At 33.3% G+C, this 15,867-nt stretch overlaps 1 protein-coding gene across 2 annotated transcripts in view; it reads right to left on the reverse strand.

The window, feature by feature from the left end:
• slc12a5b (solute carrier family 12 member 5b) overlaps window positions 1-15,867 on the reverse strand; it is a 126,808-nt gene that overhangs the window by 18,534 nt on the left and 92,407 nt on the right. The window contains exons 23-26 of one of the 2 annotated variants that reach the window (XM_056463145.1): window positions 15,402-15,589; window positions 13,802-13,816; window positions 13,471-13,604; window positions 7,027-8,327 (exon numbers count right to left, since the gene is read on the reverse strand). In XM_056463145.1, coding sequence (XP_056319120.1) covers window positions 8,236-8,327; window positions 13,471-13,604; window positions 13,802-13,816; window positions 15,402-15,589 — 429 coding nt within the window. In that variant the 3' untranslated portion in view covers window positions 7,027-8,235. Of the gene's footprint in view, window positions 1-7,026; window positions 8,328-13,470; window positions 13,605-13,801; window positions 13,817-15,401; window positions 15,590-15,867 lie in introns of those variants that run through there. The other variant, XM_056463146.1, reaches the window with a different exon arrangement.

Below are 15,867 nucleotides of genomic sequence, written 5' to 3' on the forward strand. Positions count from 1 at the left end.
GCACTGAATGAATGATGCTTAATCTCTCCAACCTCTCTAAAAGCCCCTTCTTTCTGCTTAGTTCACCCTATCATTTAGTTACCCCGATGATTTTCCAATCCCCTAAGACATGCATTTGTCTTCCCAGCACAAATGAGGATATTTTAATTAAGCTTGAGATGTTTCTATATTGCCTTTTAAATTCAGTTCACACAGAACAGTCAAACAAACGTTAAGAAAAAAAAATCCAAGACATCTAAAGAGATATGTTGGCCCACATGGAATCTGTGCACGCAGAAATCCGCAGATATTTAGCCCATTAAGTTGTGTAAATGTTTGTAAATTTATATTTATTCAGTTTCTAAATTAATTTTAGTAAAATTATTGACTAAAATTAAAATATTCATATGTTATGACAGTTTGTAAAGTAGTATTTTTAGTCTTTTAGTAGACATATTATATAAAAGACTTGCTTTGTTTACCAAATAAGTGGACCTAATTGGATTTGCCTTGTAAACATTAAATACAAGTTATTATTTTTTATTTCATATATTAAGTTTTTAGTTTTGATACTTCCAAAATCATTCCGCATAAATCCACAGATTGTTATAATTTTTTTTTTTTTACAAAATCTTTTACACAGAAATAGCAATAATGATTAATAATAATGTCCACAGATTCTGTTTGGCCCTAGATATGATCACTTTATAACACAAACACATGTAAATTGGCTTTTATTATTATTATTCACTCAAGCATACCTGTTTGACGTGCAAGAACGAACCTCATTGGTTCTTGTGTAAGCTCAGTTGTGACATCCAAGAATGAACCTCATTGGTTCTTACGAGTCAAGAAAGCATGTTTGAGCTTCTGCGACCAAATGTGAATGCTGTAACTGTGAACAATCTTTATATGTGACATTGCCATATATATAAAGAGTTTAAACAAATTTAAATAAAGCCAATTCATACGTTTATTATTATTTTTTATTCTCTTTGCAAATATATTTTATTTTTTATATTTTATTTTTATTTATTTTATATATTTTATTATTATATAATTATTTATATTGTTTATTTTAATCATTTTAATTATTTTAACTATAATTTTGAATTATTATATTATTTGTATTTTATTTATTTAAAAATATATTTTATATATTCTTTACAAATATTTAGTCTCTTTGCAAAAAAAAGTTTTAAAATGACGACATCTCTCACATTTGATAAAAAAACCTCATTTGTGTTTGGAAGACGAACAAATATTATATGGGTTTGGAATTACATGAGGGAATTTCAGTGACATAAATTTCAATTTGTAATAATTAACCCTAAAAAAAGGGGTGGGGGGTGGGGGGGGATTTGTAGCAATACAATAGAGGAACTATTCTGTGTTATCCAATGAACATTTCAATGAACAGTTCTTAAAAGAGATTTTTTTCTTATAGAGTGAAGAACCTTTTAGTGATCGGAAGTACCCTTTCCCCACCATAAAGAACATTTTGTGCAATATAAAGGTTCCACGGATGCTAAAGGTTCTTTTATGGAGATTCAAAACATAGTAAATAAACAATAGGTAACCTATTTTCTCATTGATTAATTACGAGTCATTTTATAAGGGTCAGTGTCCTCAATATTGCATTTATACACATTTTCATACACATCGCTTCAGCAGTCACAAATAATCATTAGCACCTTCTGAAACCCCTGCTATTTCAAATTCAGTTCGCTGGTTATTTTAAAAGCCCTGTTAGTCTACTAGTAGACTACATTACCATTGTTGCAGGATAGTTACAAGCCAGCATTGCATAAAATGCATTATGATTCATCTGCAGTCTAGAGATGTTCTCTACAACAGTGCTCCACAGAGAGGACATGAAATGAAGATACAAAATGAAAGAAAAGATACAGTGTAGATGAGAAAGAAACGTTACATTTTTCACAGTGCTTATTTCTAGTTATGCTTTGGCCAATTTGGGGTGACTTTAAAGTTTACCGCCCCTTTAAGGGAAGATAAGGAACAACAAGCTATACAACACGAGGTTTATGACACTTCTTTATGCCTTCAGCCTTGGGGAAGGATAAGACGAATCTGATAAAATGATATCGAAAAGCCCTTTGCATCAATGTGAATTCAATTCAGGTATTCTATATCTCATGATGAACGGGACTTCAGACACCATCATCATCCGCAGAGTGAAACCTCTGTTACCCAACCAGAGAGCACGAAGCCAATATGGCTAAATCGCGACTTAGTCCCAAGCACGCTGTCCTTCGAAATGACTTTAAATAATGTGGAAAGTTCTCCTAGAACTTCAAGTCACCCTGGCAGATACGGAAGCTCTGATTTCAATCTATAATAATACCACTAAAAACAATTCGATAGAAAGTCATTTCAGACCCTCAAAGAACTTACTAAATTGTAATTGCATAGGACTCCGAAGAAGCCAAACTCACCTTTTGTGTTGTAAATTCTAATGTACAGCAATGCAAAAGTTCCTTCAGATAAGTTGATCATTTTAGCTAGAAACATAAGCAGTAAACTTGGAAGAATTATGATAGGTAGCACTTATTACATACTTTGCAATTCCCATTTTGAAGTAAAAAACAAATTTGTAGCATAACTAGATTACCAATAAAGAAAACGTACTTAGCTATAATTCAAATTCTTTTCGCAAACAATTGATTTAAAGATCACTTCTATAAACTTATAAACCACAACCTTTACACTATCTTTCTACTACAAGTGTGCACTTTGACATAACAACATATGAGGTACGATGAGGTATGCTTGAATAGTATTAGGACAGACTGAAGGTGGAGTTTTGACAAACTATCAGAGAAGTTTTGCCAGTAAAGACTTGCTGTTTGAGTTTAACCCCCGTGAAACATTTTGTGGAAAAAATACAACTCATTAAGTTGTTTGAATGTTGAGTGCTCAGCATAATTGAGTACACCCCATTTTAAAAATGTATATTTTTATCCATTTCTCAGTGAATATAGGCAATGTATTTTGGTGCATTTAAACAAAACAGATTTATTAAACAGATATATTTATTAAAATAATTTTTGTCAGCAAATATATTTAGAAATTGAAAGATAATACAATTTAATTCAAGCTAAATTTTGCCAAAAAAATAAATAAAAATATTACAACCTACAAAATTTCCACTAAATTTTTCACATTTTTTGCTTCTCTTGATTCGTCCTTATGTAAGTTTGTATTTAATATTTTTCTTTAACATATAAATTTGGGTGTACTAGTTTTTAGACCGTTATTGTGAGTTATTTTGTTAGATAAGCTCCAGATTTTTCTTCAGTACTGACTCATCTAATATACAGTTGAAGTCAGAATTATTAGCCCCCCCGTTTATTTTTTTCTCCAATTTCTGTTTAACGGAGAGAACATTTTTTTTCAACACATAATAGATTTAATTACTTATCTCTAATAACTGATTTCTTTTATCTTTGCCATGATGACCGTACATTATATTTTACTGGATATTTTTCAAGACATTTCTATACAGCTTAAAGTGACATTTAAAGTCTTACCTTGGTTAATTAGGTTAACTAGGAAAGTTAGGTTAATTAGGCAAGTTATTGTGTAATGATGGTTTGTTCTGTAGACCATTGAAAAAAAAAATGCTTAAAGGGGCTAAATTTTGACCTTAAAATGGTTTTAAAAAAATTAAAAACGTTTTTTTTCTAGCATAAATAAAACAAATAAGACTTTCTCCAGAAGAAAAAATATTATTAGACATACTGTGAAAATGTCCTTGCTCTGTTATAAACATCATTTGGGAAATATTTAAAAAAGAAAACATTTGTGGGGGGGTGGGGGGGTCGGGGGGTCTGGGCTAATAATTCTGACTTAAACTGTGTATATATATATATATATATATATATATATATATATATATATATATATATATATATATATATATATATATATATATATATACACACACATATATATATATATATATATATATATATATATATATATATATATATATATATATATATATATATATATATATATATATATATATACATATATATATATATATATATATATATACACATATATATATATATATATATATACATATATATATATATATATATATATACATACATATATATATATATATATACATATATATATATATATATATATATACATACATATATATATATATATATACATACATATATATATATATATATACATACATATATATATATATATACATACATATATATATATATACATACATATATATATATATATATATATATATATATATATATATATATATATATATATATATATATATATATATATATATATATATATACACCTCATTCTGGACATACGTTAGGGCTTTCCATAACATAATACAACAAAAAAAAAACGGATTGCCATAAAACTCGTCAATGGCAAGGAAACGTTTTCTCTTGTCAACTGCAATAAAGGAGTTAAACGAAAACATTTATGCAACGTCTGTAAGTCACATAAAACAATAAATTTCAAACTGAAATAAATACAATTTGATTATATGGTTTGAAATTGGATATTTAATGAGATTATTAAAATTTTTTTGTGATTATTTTGCATTTAATTAAGAATTTTGCAGGATCGCAAAAATTTGCTAATTTTTGTTGATTTTGCGTTGGATTCATCGATCATGGAATCGCGAAAAACAAGGGGGTCTGATATATGCACAAATACAATATTGTAGAGCTTCCTAATAAAAATATGAATTTAAAAGATAGATTTGTGAGGGGTGTACTTATATATGCTGAGCACTGTAGATACACTTTCCATTTAAATGCAGAAAGTATAATAATTTTGCATTTTTTGTTTTCAGTCTTTTGTACTGGGGAAGTGCAGTATATTTACATTTTAATGAAGGTAGCAGCAACCTCAGCACAATTTAAATTTTAAAGTTAAAACATTTGAGTTTAAAACATACAGTTAGGTATTTTCCTTTTTTTAAGTCTCACAGTTACACAAGACAATAGTTTACTAGTCTATTAATTTAATATATTATTTTTTCATCGTTGCAATTTTACAAAAAAATAAAATAGTTCTTTAGATAAATGTTTTTTTTTTAAATATGTCTATTTTTCTACCACACATGAACTAAATAATAGGCTCGTGCTCGTGAACTGAACAGTTCGCATCAGTCGCTCACAGATGCTGCTTAAATGTAGCAAATTAGTGTCGGTTTTACAAATGTAAAAAATAAATGAACATTTCAGACATTCATGACAAACGTTAGACATGATTTTAAAATACTATGCAGTTAAAATATGCTTTTGTTCACAAATTTAATTTGGTGAAAAAGGATGGATTCATTAGAATAAATCTGCTTTATAAAGTAACTGGTAATATCAAACACATGATATGTTTTGATGCCGTGGCCCAGTACTGTCCTTTTCTTGTATGAAAATGTGAAGAAAAGTATTTAGTTTGTTCTTTTTTTTTTACCTCTCATATGGCACAATTTATATTTAGTGATTTGGCAAGAGATGTAAATACCATGTTTTTCCATGATTACAATCAATCAAACTGCTGGATGAATAAATATTTGTTTTGTAAATAAATATTTGAAATATAAATACTAATTCTTTTCTATTTACATTCCCTTAAGATATATACGTAATTATACTAATAAATAAGATTATTCAATATCATATCTTTATGGAATATTTGAACCGTATATGGGTTTTCAATTATACAGCAGTTCTTTTTAGACTCTCTTCACAGTATGTACACGTGAGCAATATAATTCCCGTTGATGCTGATGATATAAATATTTTTTTGTTTTGTTTCATGGATCAAGAGAAAACATTTGTCAAAGGAACACAGCTGTCAACCCTGTTTTATATTATAAAACCCCTTTTAAATCTACTTGAGATCAAACTCACGCACTTGATCCAGCCCTCTCATATTGTACAGTGTATGACTCTGAAAAGGCTGATGTAGTCAGAGGACATGCAGATGGTCAAGGGCAAAGCTGATAGTCATTGATCCAGAAGTGCTTGCACCTGGCTCACATAAAACCCTGGTCAATTCTGTCCTTGGTGTAAAAACACCTCGGACAGTTACATGGTACGCTGGAAGACTTGGTTTTCAAAAACAAACAAAAAAAACAATTTCACACTATTAACCTCATGATGAACAATGAAACAATGAATTGACAGTAAAAGAACAAAGCATATAGCTGAAAAGGGGGGAATCACACTAGATTTTGACTGTCATTTACTTACATTCATATTCAGGTGAAATAAAATTTGCATTCTATGTTTTACCTGCGTACAAATTATTTGAGCTGCCTATTTGAATAGCTATAGAATATTTGCCCAAAAGAGGATTTGAACATCATATTAAGATTTAAAATGGGAGACTGTTTATCATCATTATGTTTTATGTACTGCAATTCAAATGTTTGAGTTTCGATAAGCAGTGACAAGTAGACTGTAACCTGTTACTGATTACAAATGACAAACTTTAGTCAGTGATGAAATCTAGATTACTTATTTAGGTAATATTTAAAATACATTTAAATTATTTATACATTACTTTTGACTTGAGTAGGTAATTAGTCCAAATTTTTGTTGTTTTAAATGCAAAGTTTGTAATTTTCACCACTAGAGGGCACATATTTACAACAAACAAAGGCGTAGTTTGATGACACACGAAATCTGCGTGTGCAGAAATCTGCAGATTTCCACAGATTTTCAGCCCATCATTGAGTCTATTTATTCAGTTGTGTGTGAATGTGTAAATTTATATTTATTCAGTTTTTAAATTAATTTTAGTAATATTACTGACTAATATAAAAAGGTTAATATAATTTACTTACAATACAGTTTGTAAAATAATATTTTCTGTTTTTTAGTTGATATGGTAGATATATTATATAAGAGACTTGTTTTGTTTACCAAATAAATGGAACTAATAGGACTTGCATTGTAAACATTAAATAAAAGTTAAAAATGTATAATTTTTTATTGAAATATTAAGTTTTTAGTTACGATACACAATCATTCCAAATAAATCTGCAGATTTTTATAATATTCTGCACAGAAATAGCAAAACATGTCTGTAGATTCTGTCTGGCCATATGACTAAGTGTGGAGTTGTCATCTTCATTGCATACAGGACTCCTGCAGAATTCATGTTCATGGATGAGTTCAAATTTCAGTAAAGTACTCAGTATTCAATCGAACAACATGTTAAAGCATATTTAGTGTTTGCCTGTTTTCTATTAAACCTAAACTGGAAATTGAGGGTGTATGATGTCTTTAGCATGGCGACACAGGGCATTGTCTTTGTCACTAGTTAAAATTGCTTATTTTTTTAGATTTTTAACATTCTTCTGAAACTTTGGGATAATCTAAGTGTAAATCAGCAAAATATATAACACGTTTCTTGTGTTTTTTTTGGGTATTTTAATGAAAAAATCTTTAACATTGTGCCTTTAATCCCTAAATTTATAATATGGATTTATATGACATTGTCATAGCACTTGTTTGTTTGCTCTTTCATTGGTTTGAGGGCTTCTATTGTTCTTCTAATTTTGTAATACAATGTTTTGGATATTAATAATACAAACAAATGTTACTGAAGCACTAAAGCCTGGAGTAAAGGTTGCTGATTTGTAATTACAGGAATTATTTTAAATATATAAATCGAAAACAGTGATTTTCAATTCTAATAATATTTTTCACATTATTTCCGTATTTCGAATGGCAGTGTAATACAAGTTTGGATTAAACTTTAACATTTAAACGACGTTTTGACCTATCAACCCGAAATAAAGTTGTTTCACTTACGCAAAATCTAGTGTGACTCTCCCTTAAAAGCTTTTGATAAGATATATAATATTAAATGGATCAGAGTATTTGGTCAGATATCACTTAGGAATATGGGGTTTTAGAATTAAGTTAGAATATAGTACACCAACTCAGTCATTTACTGGTCTGTGAGTGATATTAGCTATCAATTGTATGAGTTAAGAATTAAGCCAATAAGAGGAAGATAGATAGAAAGTTAGATAGAAAGAGGGATACAACTTAATTTTGTGGAAGATGTGACATCTACTAAGCTGGTGTCTTTTTAGACTATGTAGTGCAAAAGTCATCTGATATGTGCTGGGGCATTATTGCTCATGGTGTAGGTAGGGGTTACTGGGGTGTTTCATCTATGCAGGGTGAGGAATATTTGGTGGTTGAGCTGAGCCCCTCAAGAGTAGATGGTAATGACTTCACGTCCACCTCCACGCACGAGAAGGACCCTGTTGAGACCTTCAGTCAAGACCTCGAGGAACTCCATGTCTGTGGGGCAGAAGTTAAGGGGCAAACTTTGACCTCTAAGAGCTGGTAACTATATACCTTTCCATGTAATGTTGTGAAAAAAGCCTGTACCTGTAATTGTGAAAGAAGAAAATGGAACATGATACAAAGAGCAGAAGCTTCATTTCTACTTTGGTAAAACTCAAATCAAATTTTATGGGTATACCAAACCTGTCAACCATCTTGTTTTTAGTCTTTCATATTTTACCGTTCTATTCCATTATCATCCAGTTTAAATATTGTCCAGTATTTCTAATCTTTCTATGACAGGTGTCAGTAACATCTACACAGAGCCGATCCTCCAACGATATCTCACAGCAATTCATACCTTTTATATTTAGTGGCTAATTCGTATGAATTTGTACGATCTCATTTGTACAATTTAGTATGATTTGCTCATTCCTTAATGACGGTTGGGTTTAGGGGTGGGGTTTGGTGTCATGCCTCTTTTTAAAAATCATACATTTTAGTATGAACTGAATTTGTACAAATTAGCCAATAAAACTGATAAAATGTAAAATAGTACCATTTCCTTGTGATATCTGTCTGGATCCTCCCTATACACATAATATTTCCAAACCACCAGGAGGCGCCACTTGCTCTCAAATGTGATATAATAACAAGAGATGTTCAAGAGAATTAAAGCTTGAAAATAAGCTTCCATGCAGTGTGGGACACAGCTTTAAATGAATGAAAACATCTAGCTGAGGTTTAAATCTGAAAATGCGCTGTTTAAAACGATTGATTCTTTAACGAAATAGTCGACTCAGAGTTGGATAAATGAATCGTGTTGGGTTTGGATCGCCTGAACGCATCGATGTCAATACGGTACATCACCAAATATTAAGTGCTGGATCTGGTAAAACGTGAACGCGCCTTTCCATTTACTATGACACTAGTAGAGAGAAGAGGATCATGGGATTGATCATGACATGAAGATTACAATTACTGAGAGATGGAGATTCGGCTATGGGGAATAAATGGTTCAAGTTCATTTTCACAACGATGCTACAGTATAGCCAACCTAGTGCTGAGTTTGTTTCTGTCATTTTTCTGATGATTGATACAGTAACCTATGCTGCAACTTGGGATTCGTCAGCCATTTGCTATTAAAGGGAGGAGCAGCAGAGACTATTATGTATGAGACTTTTTCAGTAACTGTTACAGTTTATATGGACCAGTTTCTTCTTCCTCTGAATCATAACATGTAAGTGCCATATAATTGTTGTCTCATATTTTGTAGTTTGCAAAATATGTGTTTAATTGTGTGTTGTAACTTGTAATCGCTGCACATGGCTTGTAATCACTTATCTATTATAGATCAGTGCTTGTGTCATGATCACCAGCGATCCAGCCTGTGCAGATCACATAGAACTACAAATCTGTTGGTAAATGGACTACAAGTACCAGTCATGCACCACACACACAACCGGTTCCTGATCTTGACACAGCTGATGCTGCTCAAGTACTGATCACACACACACATATACGGCTCACTTTGAAACACTCATTGCTGAGTCTTGTTATCTGTTTAGTGACATTACAACGCATTAACTTTGTCTTGCTTTGCTGTACTTTTGACCCTTGCCTTGTTTGTTTGTTTGTGTTTGTTTTACTTGTGACCATCTGCCTGTTATTTTGACTATGACTCTGGATCTCACTTATACAACTGTTTGCTCCGGTGTTGATCATTGCTTGCCTGATCATCCTGTTAATAAAACCCTGCATTTGGATCCACACCTCCGTTGTCAGCGTCACATCACCGTTACAGCTTGTAATGAGTCTCTCAGGTTAAATCTGTATGGGGCTATTCATAATTGCGTCCAAAACTATGTTGAAAATGTGACTCATGCTTCTTCCTTTACCGATTTAAATGCCGTTTGTATTCGCTAATCCTCACACGCATGGCGCAGTCAATTTTCAAAATAGTGAATGTGTGTCGTTGCAACTTGCGGTTAGGGTTAAGAGTAAAGTAATATGCTAGTGTTCAATTGAATTGGTTTAATGCTTTCCTGCATTTGGGCTCTCACATACTCTCTGCTACTTCATAGCTGTGGTGGGCGTTTCTCTCTGTCTCCCGTTGAACTCAGTTGACCAATCACAATAAACTGGGCCATCAAACCAATCACGGCAGATTAACCTTACACAAAGGAGGGGTTTGGGAACAAAGGAATTGCTAAACAAATCATATGGGAGACATATACAAAGATAAATGTATATTAAAAGACAATGAAAGTGTTTTTTGCCCTTGCATGCATATACGCCTGTTGTTGGAGATAATAGGGCCTCTTTAAACTTTTTTTGGCTTATAAATGCTTGAAAAGATTATAAACATTGCCGCATCCCTTTCTTTCTATCAAAGCAATGCGATGGCTCATTGCCCTTCCTATGCAACCTCTGAATCAGTCAATTCATGTAGGTTAATGGTACGTGACTGTCGGACGTGCTCCATAGACAATGTTCCCTGAGCAGCTTCTGTACATGAGATTTGAAGAGGAACACTTTGGAATGTGGGTGTGTGTTTAAACTGGAATTTGGGTGTGTGTTGTCCAAAATGGCATGTGTTATCTTAAACTCTTTAGAGATTATTAGAGATTAAATCGCTGCTCTTCACTAAATATCTATAGAAACTTTTATCAAAATCAGTGTATATAGAGAAAGTGAATGAGATTTGATAACAATTCAATTAGTTTAATAGACTATACATTTTAATAGGTATTTTCTATCCTATGCTATTTATTTTCTTTATTTATTAAGGGTAGAATCTCTGTATTTTCTTATCCTAATATTGACAGGTAAGGGGTGTACATATTTATGATTTTTTTTTTACCTTTAAACCAAATTTACACTTTCAGGAAGCAATATTTATGGGTCATGAACTGAGAAATCATTTAGCAATTAAAGATCGAAGTCATTAAAACATCCTGTAAGATTTATAACACACAGCAATATTGATGGCCTAAAAACAGCTTATATTGAAGCAAATCAGCCAAAATGACAGGTTGTCACTTCATTAAGCAATTGTGTGGTTAAACACTGCCTCAGCAGAAGATCAATGACTGCTTCTACATCCTTGCCTGTTCAGCTCAGCCCAGCAATTCGCACATGCAGTAGTTAAATAACTAGAAAGGCAAATGAAGGTCTACACCAAACAAAAAAGATGACTCTGAAAACAACAAGGTGCTTTGTAGTGCCATGTTGTGGAAAAAACATGCACGATGTCTTCCTTCTGATCATTAAGAATAAGTGGATTATTTTTTAAAATGCTTGGTTCATTTAACCACAGATTTGTTTACAAACAAGACATACATTGAAACTGGATTTTTCAGACAATGTTGTGCTGACTATTAGATCCAACAACATTACACCACACAATTGTGAGTAATTGTTTTTAGTATGGTCATTATTTCTCTGTTAGTACCAAACATTTGATATCTATTAAACATTAATGCACTTTTAAGTTAAATGACTGAAAGATATTGGCTTTCTAACTTTCTAAATTTTTTAAATATGCAAACTGTTACCCAGACAAACCAGTAGGAATTTATTTTTTGGAGCTTATCATCTAAAATTCTTTCAAATCTGTGTTATTTCAATTAATTGGTACATTTATACTTGGACCTCAGAGAACATTACAAAAATAAATAAATAAAATCCCTCCTGTCTAGCTGCTTTAAAGGTGCCATAGAATGCATTCAACTTAGGCTCATTCTGAAAACGTAGCCCTATATACGTTTCTGGAGATTGCAAATTATGAAGCCAGAATCGGTGCTTTTGAAAACACTTGGTTGGGTTTAGCAAAGGAGCAGGGTCGGTCAGTCAGTCAATTTACGTGATTTACGTGAGAACAGCAGGCGCAAATGGCACTCGTGAGAGAAATGTGAGATCTCAAAAAGTGTAAACAGTGGCCTCTGGTGGATTCGCAAAAACAAAACCTGCAAAGAAAAAACTGTACCTCCTAGGACATATTTGGCGCTCTCCAGAAATGTATATAGCAGTATATTTTTAGAATAAGTCTGGGTTGAATGCATTCATACAATATGTTAAGTTGTTTTTTGATATCTAAATAAAAGATATGTAGCTTTAGTTAAGTGCATAAATTCCCCTAAAATGGTTTTACGGGTTAATTTCCAACCCTAGGAACTAGCCCTAATATGATATAGTTGGATTAGACCATAACTGCCCAAAGTAGGGCCCGTGGGCTAAAGTTGGCCCATTGTAACCTGTGATTTGGCCCACCATCCCATCAAAGAATGATGGAGAGGGTTGGGGTGAATGCCTACAACAGAGATTGTCATTTCTAATTTGACGTAAAAAAAAGTGTGCAACTTTTATCTTTTATAAATGAGATTGTTTTAGTTTTTACTGTAATAAGTTCGTTATAAAATACTGTATTAGTTATTTAAAGGAATGTTTTCTAGTTATTTTTAAATATTATTAAATAAATAAAGAAATTACAGATGGCAACTATAATTACCTACGGCCCACTAGCCTCAATAATGCTTGGTTTTTGGCCCTTCATAAGAAAAAGTTTGGGCACCCCTGTTTTAGACCATATTTGGAAGAGTTGTGAATATTAACGAGGAGCTCTGATGATTAATAAGCAGCTCATGCCAGTACCTAAATCGCTCTCTCTTTTTCTTTCTTCTCTCATTCGCTCTCTCTCTCTCTCTCTCTCTCTCTCTCTCTCTCTCTCTCTCTCTTACACACACACAAAGTGCAATATACTCTAAAATATACATGTGCAAAATAATCAGTTTAGTTGTCAAAAAATATTAACATATTGAGTAGATTCCTTGTTAAATGACAGTCTCTTCATCTGAAGTGGTAGAGAGGTTTATTTTTGCTAGTAGGAGAGAATGAGCTATCTTTATGCCAGCAGAATAACCTAGTTTGCTCCTGAGGTGTATTGTGGATGAAATATAGGCTAAATTATAATTGTACTCAACAAAAGTGGCTGATAGATATGTTTTAAGAGTTGTATTTTGTGGTTTTGACATATGTTAAAACACAGGCAGGAATTAATAACAACCTCCACATAAACTGATGAGTTTTAGAAGTTATTGGAATCATTTCATTCCAGAAAGGGCCCATAGAGAGGTTTTTAGAGGGGGGGAAAGGATACAGTTCTCTTCTCCAGTGCGGTTCCTAGGTGGTCCAGGCATGTTTAGCAGGACTAGTTTAGCTTCTTGCGATTTCTTCACAATGACCTCATTGAGCTTCTGTGCATGGTGCATGCGTCTGACATTGGACTGATTCCTGTTTAAAACATCATATAAAGAACAAGTTTTTTTTTCTTTCAATGCATAATTAAATCTTTGCATACTTCTGCTAATCAGAGAGATCGAGTTTACAGCATTTATTTCTTTGTACAGTGATAATTAAGAATGTGATGTTTTTAAAAATGAGAAAGATTTAAATGAAGTAACATTTGTGGTATCTTAAAATGTACTCACAGGTTCTCCCACTCCCTGAGGCATAAGCAAAAGAAAATAATGATGAATAACACAGTGAAAAGAGAAATACAGGGATACAGCACATTTATGATCACATTATACACTTACTGGCCACTTTATTCAATACACCTGTCCTACGGCTTGTTAACACAAATTTCTAATCAGCCAGTCACATGGCAGCAACTCTGTGCATTTAGGCATGTAGACATGTCAAGACTGCTGCAGTTCAAACCGAGCATCAGAATGGGGAAGAAGGTGATTTAAGTGACTTTAAACAAGGCATGGTTGTTGGTGTCAGACAGGCTGGTCTGAGTATTTCAGAAACTGCAGATCTACTGGAATTTTCACGTGCAACCATTTCTAGGGTTTACAGAGAATGGTTTGAAAAAGAGAAAATATCCAGAGAGCGGCAGTTCTGTGGGTGCCTTGTTGATGCCAGAGGTCAGAGCAGAATGGTCAGACTGGTTCTAGCTGATAGAAAGGCAACAGTAACTCAAATAAACACTCGTTACAACCGAGGTATGCAGAAGAGCATCTCTGAACACACAACACGTCCAACCTTAAGGCGGATGGGCTACAGCACCACACCGGGTGCCACTCCTGTCAGCTAAGAACAGGAAACTGAGGCTACAATTCGCACAGGTTCACCAAAATTAGACAAATGAAGATGGGAAAATCGTTACCTGGTCTGAGGAGTCTCAATTTCTTCTGTGACATTCGGATGGTAGGTTCAGAATTTGGCATCAACAACATGAAGGCATGGATCCATCCTGCCTTTTATCAACGGTTCAGGCTGCTGATGGTGGTGTAATGGTGTGGGGGATATTTTCTTGACAAACTTAATACCAATTTGGCATCGTGTCAATGTCACAGCCTACCTGAGTATTGTTGCTGACCATGTCCATCCCTTTATGACCACAGTGTACCCATCTTCTGATGGCTGATAACGCGTCATGTCATAATGCGCGAATAATCTCAGACTGGTTTCTTGAACATGAAAATAAATTCAGTATACTCAAATGGCCTCCACAGTCACCAGATCTAAATCCAATAGAGCACCCTTTGTATGTGGTGGAACGGGATAATTACATCATGGATGTGCAGCCCACACATCTGCAGCAACTGCGTGATGCTATCATGTCAATATGGACCAAAATCTCTGAGGAATATCTCCAGTACCTTGTTGAATCTATACCACGGAGAATTAAGGCAGTTCTGAAGGCAAAAGGGGGTCCAACCCGATACTAGTACGGTCTACCAAATAAAGTGGCCGGTGAGTGTATATGAAAAAGTACATTTTGCAGCTGACTTTAATGGAAGATGCAGAAATAATTATGGGAGAGAACTTTAAAAGAGTCATAAAGTAACTTAATTAAATAATCAATTTGTTTTGCAGTAATTTAATAGTATTAGAGAAGCTGCTAGAAGAAGGAAAGCAGCAAACAAAGAGTGTGTGTATAAAAAAGAGAGCAAATTAGCATTTATTATATACTTCGAAGTCTAAGATCTGTGCATCTTTATGTTCATATCACCTATTTTGACCCATTTGTTTACCTGAAAGTATACATGCTAACTAGACTCCATCATTATCTTGACTCACGGTTTCATGTTGAACATGTCCTTTATGTTATCAGGGTTGGCCACTGCTGGGTTATTGGCCTTCTCCGTATCATCCGTCCAGGTCATCTGCACCTCCTCTCCGGGGCTCATGGTCGCTGGTGCGGGAGCAGTAGGGGAGGTGGGGCTAGTGGGGGTGGGGGTGGCATTTTTTCCCTGAATGAGCTGAACCTGTCGAGGATGGGAGACACGGACAGACTAAGAGAGAGGTAAAAAGAATGAGAGGGTGGAAAAGGATAACAAAAAAATAATAATAATGAGAAATGGTGCTTTTCTGGTTAAAAAAAAAAGTGAGGGGGAGAAAATTGCACTGCCAGGGATGTTAAGAGAGGACAGAGATTTTCTAACAGATAATGACTGCGAGAAAAGAGTGAATGGCTAAAATAGAAAGTGATAAAGAGATGCTATCTTCATGGCTGACAGGTCCATGCTATCATCTAATCGGCCAG

The sequence above is a fragment of the Danio aesculapii genome, chromosome 8 (genome assembly GCF_903798145.1).
Source record: "Danio aesculapii chromosome 8, fDanAes4.1, whole genome shotgun sequence".
Classification (NCBI taxonomy): domain Eukaryota; kingdom Metazoa; phylum Chordata; class Actinopteri; order Cypriniformes; family Danionidae; genus Danio; species Danio aesculapii.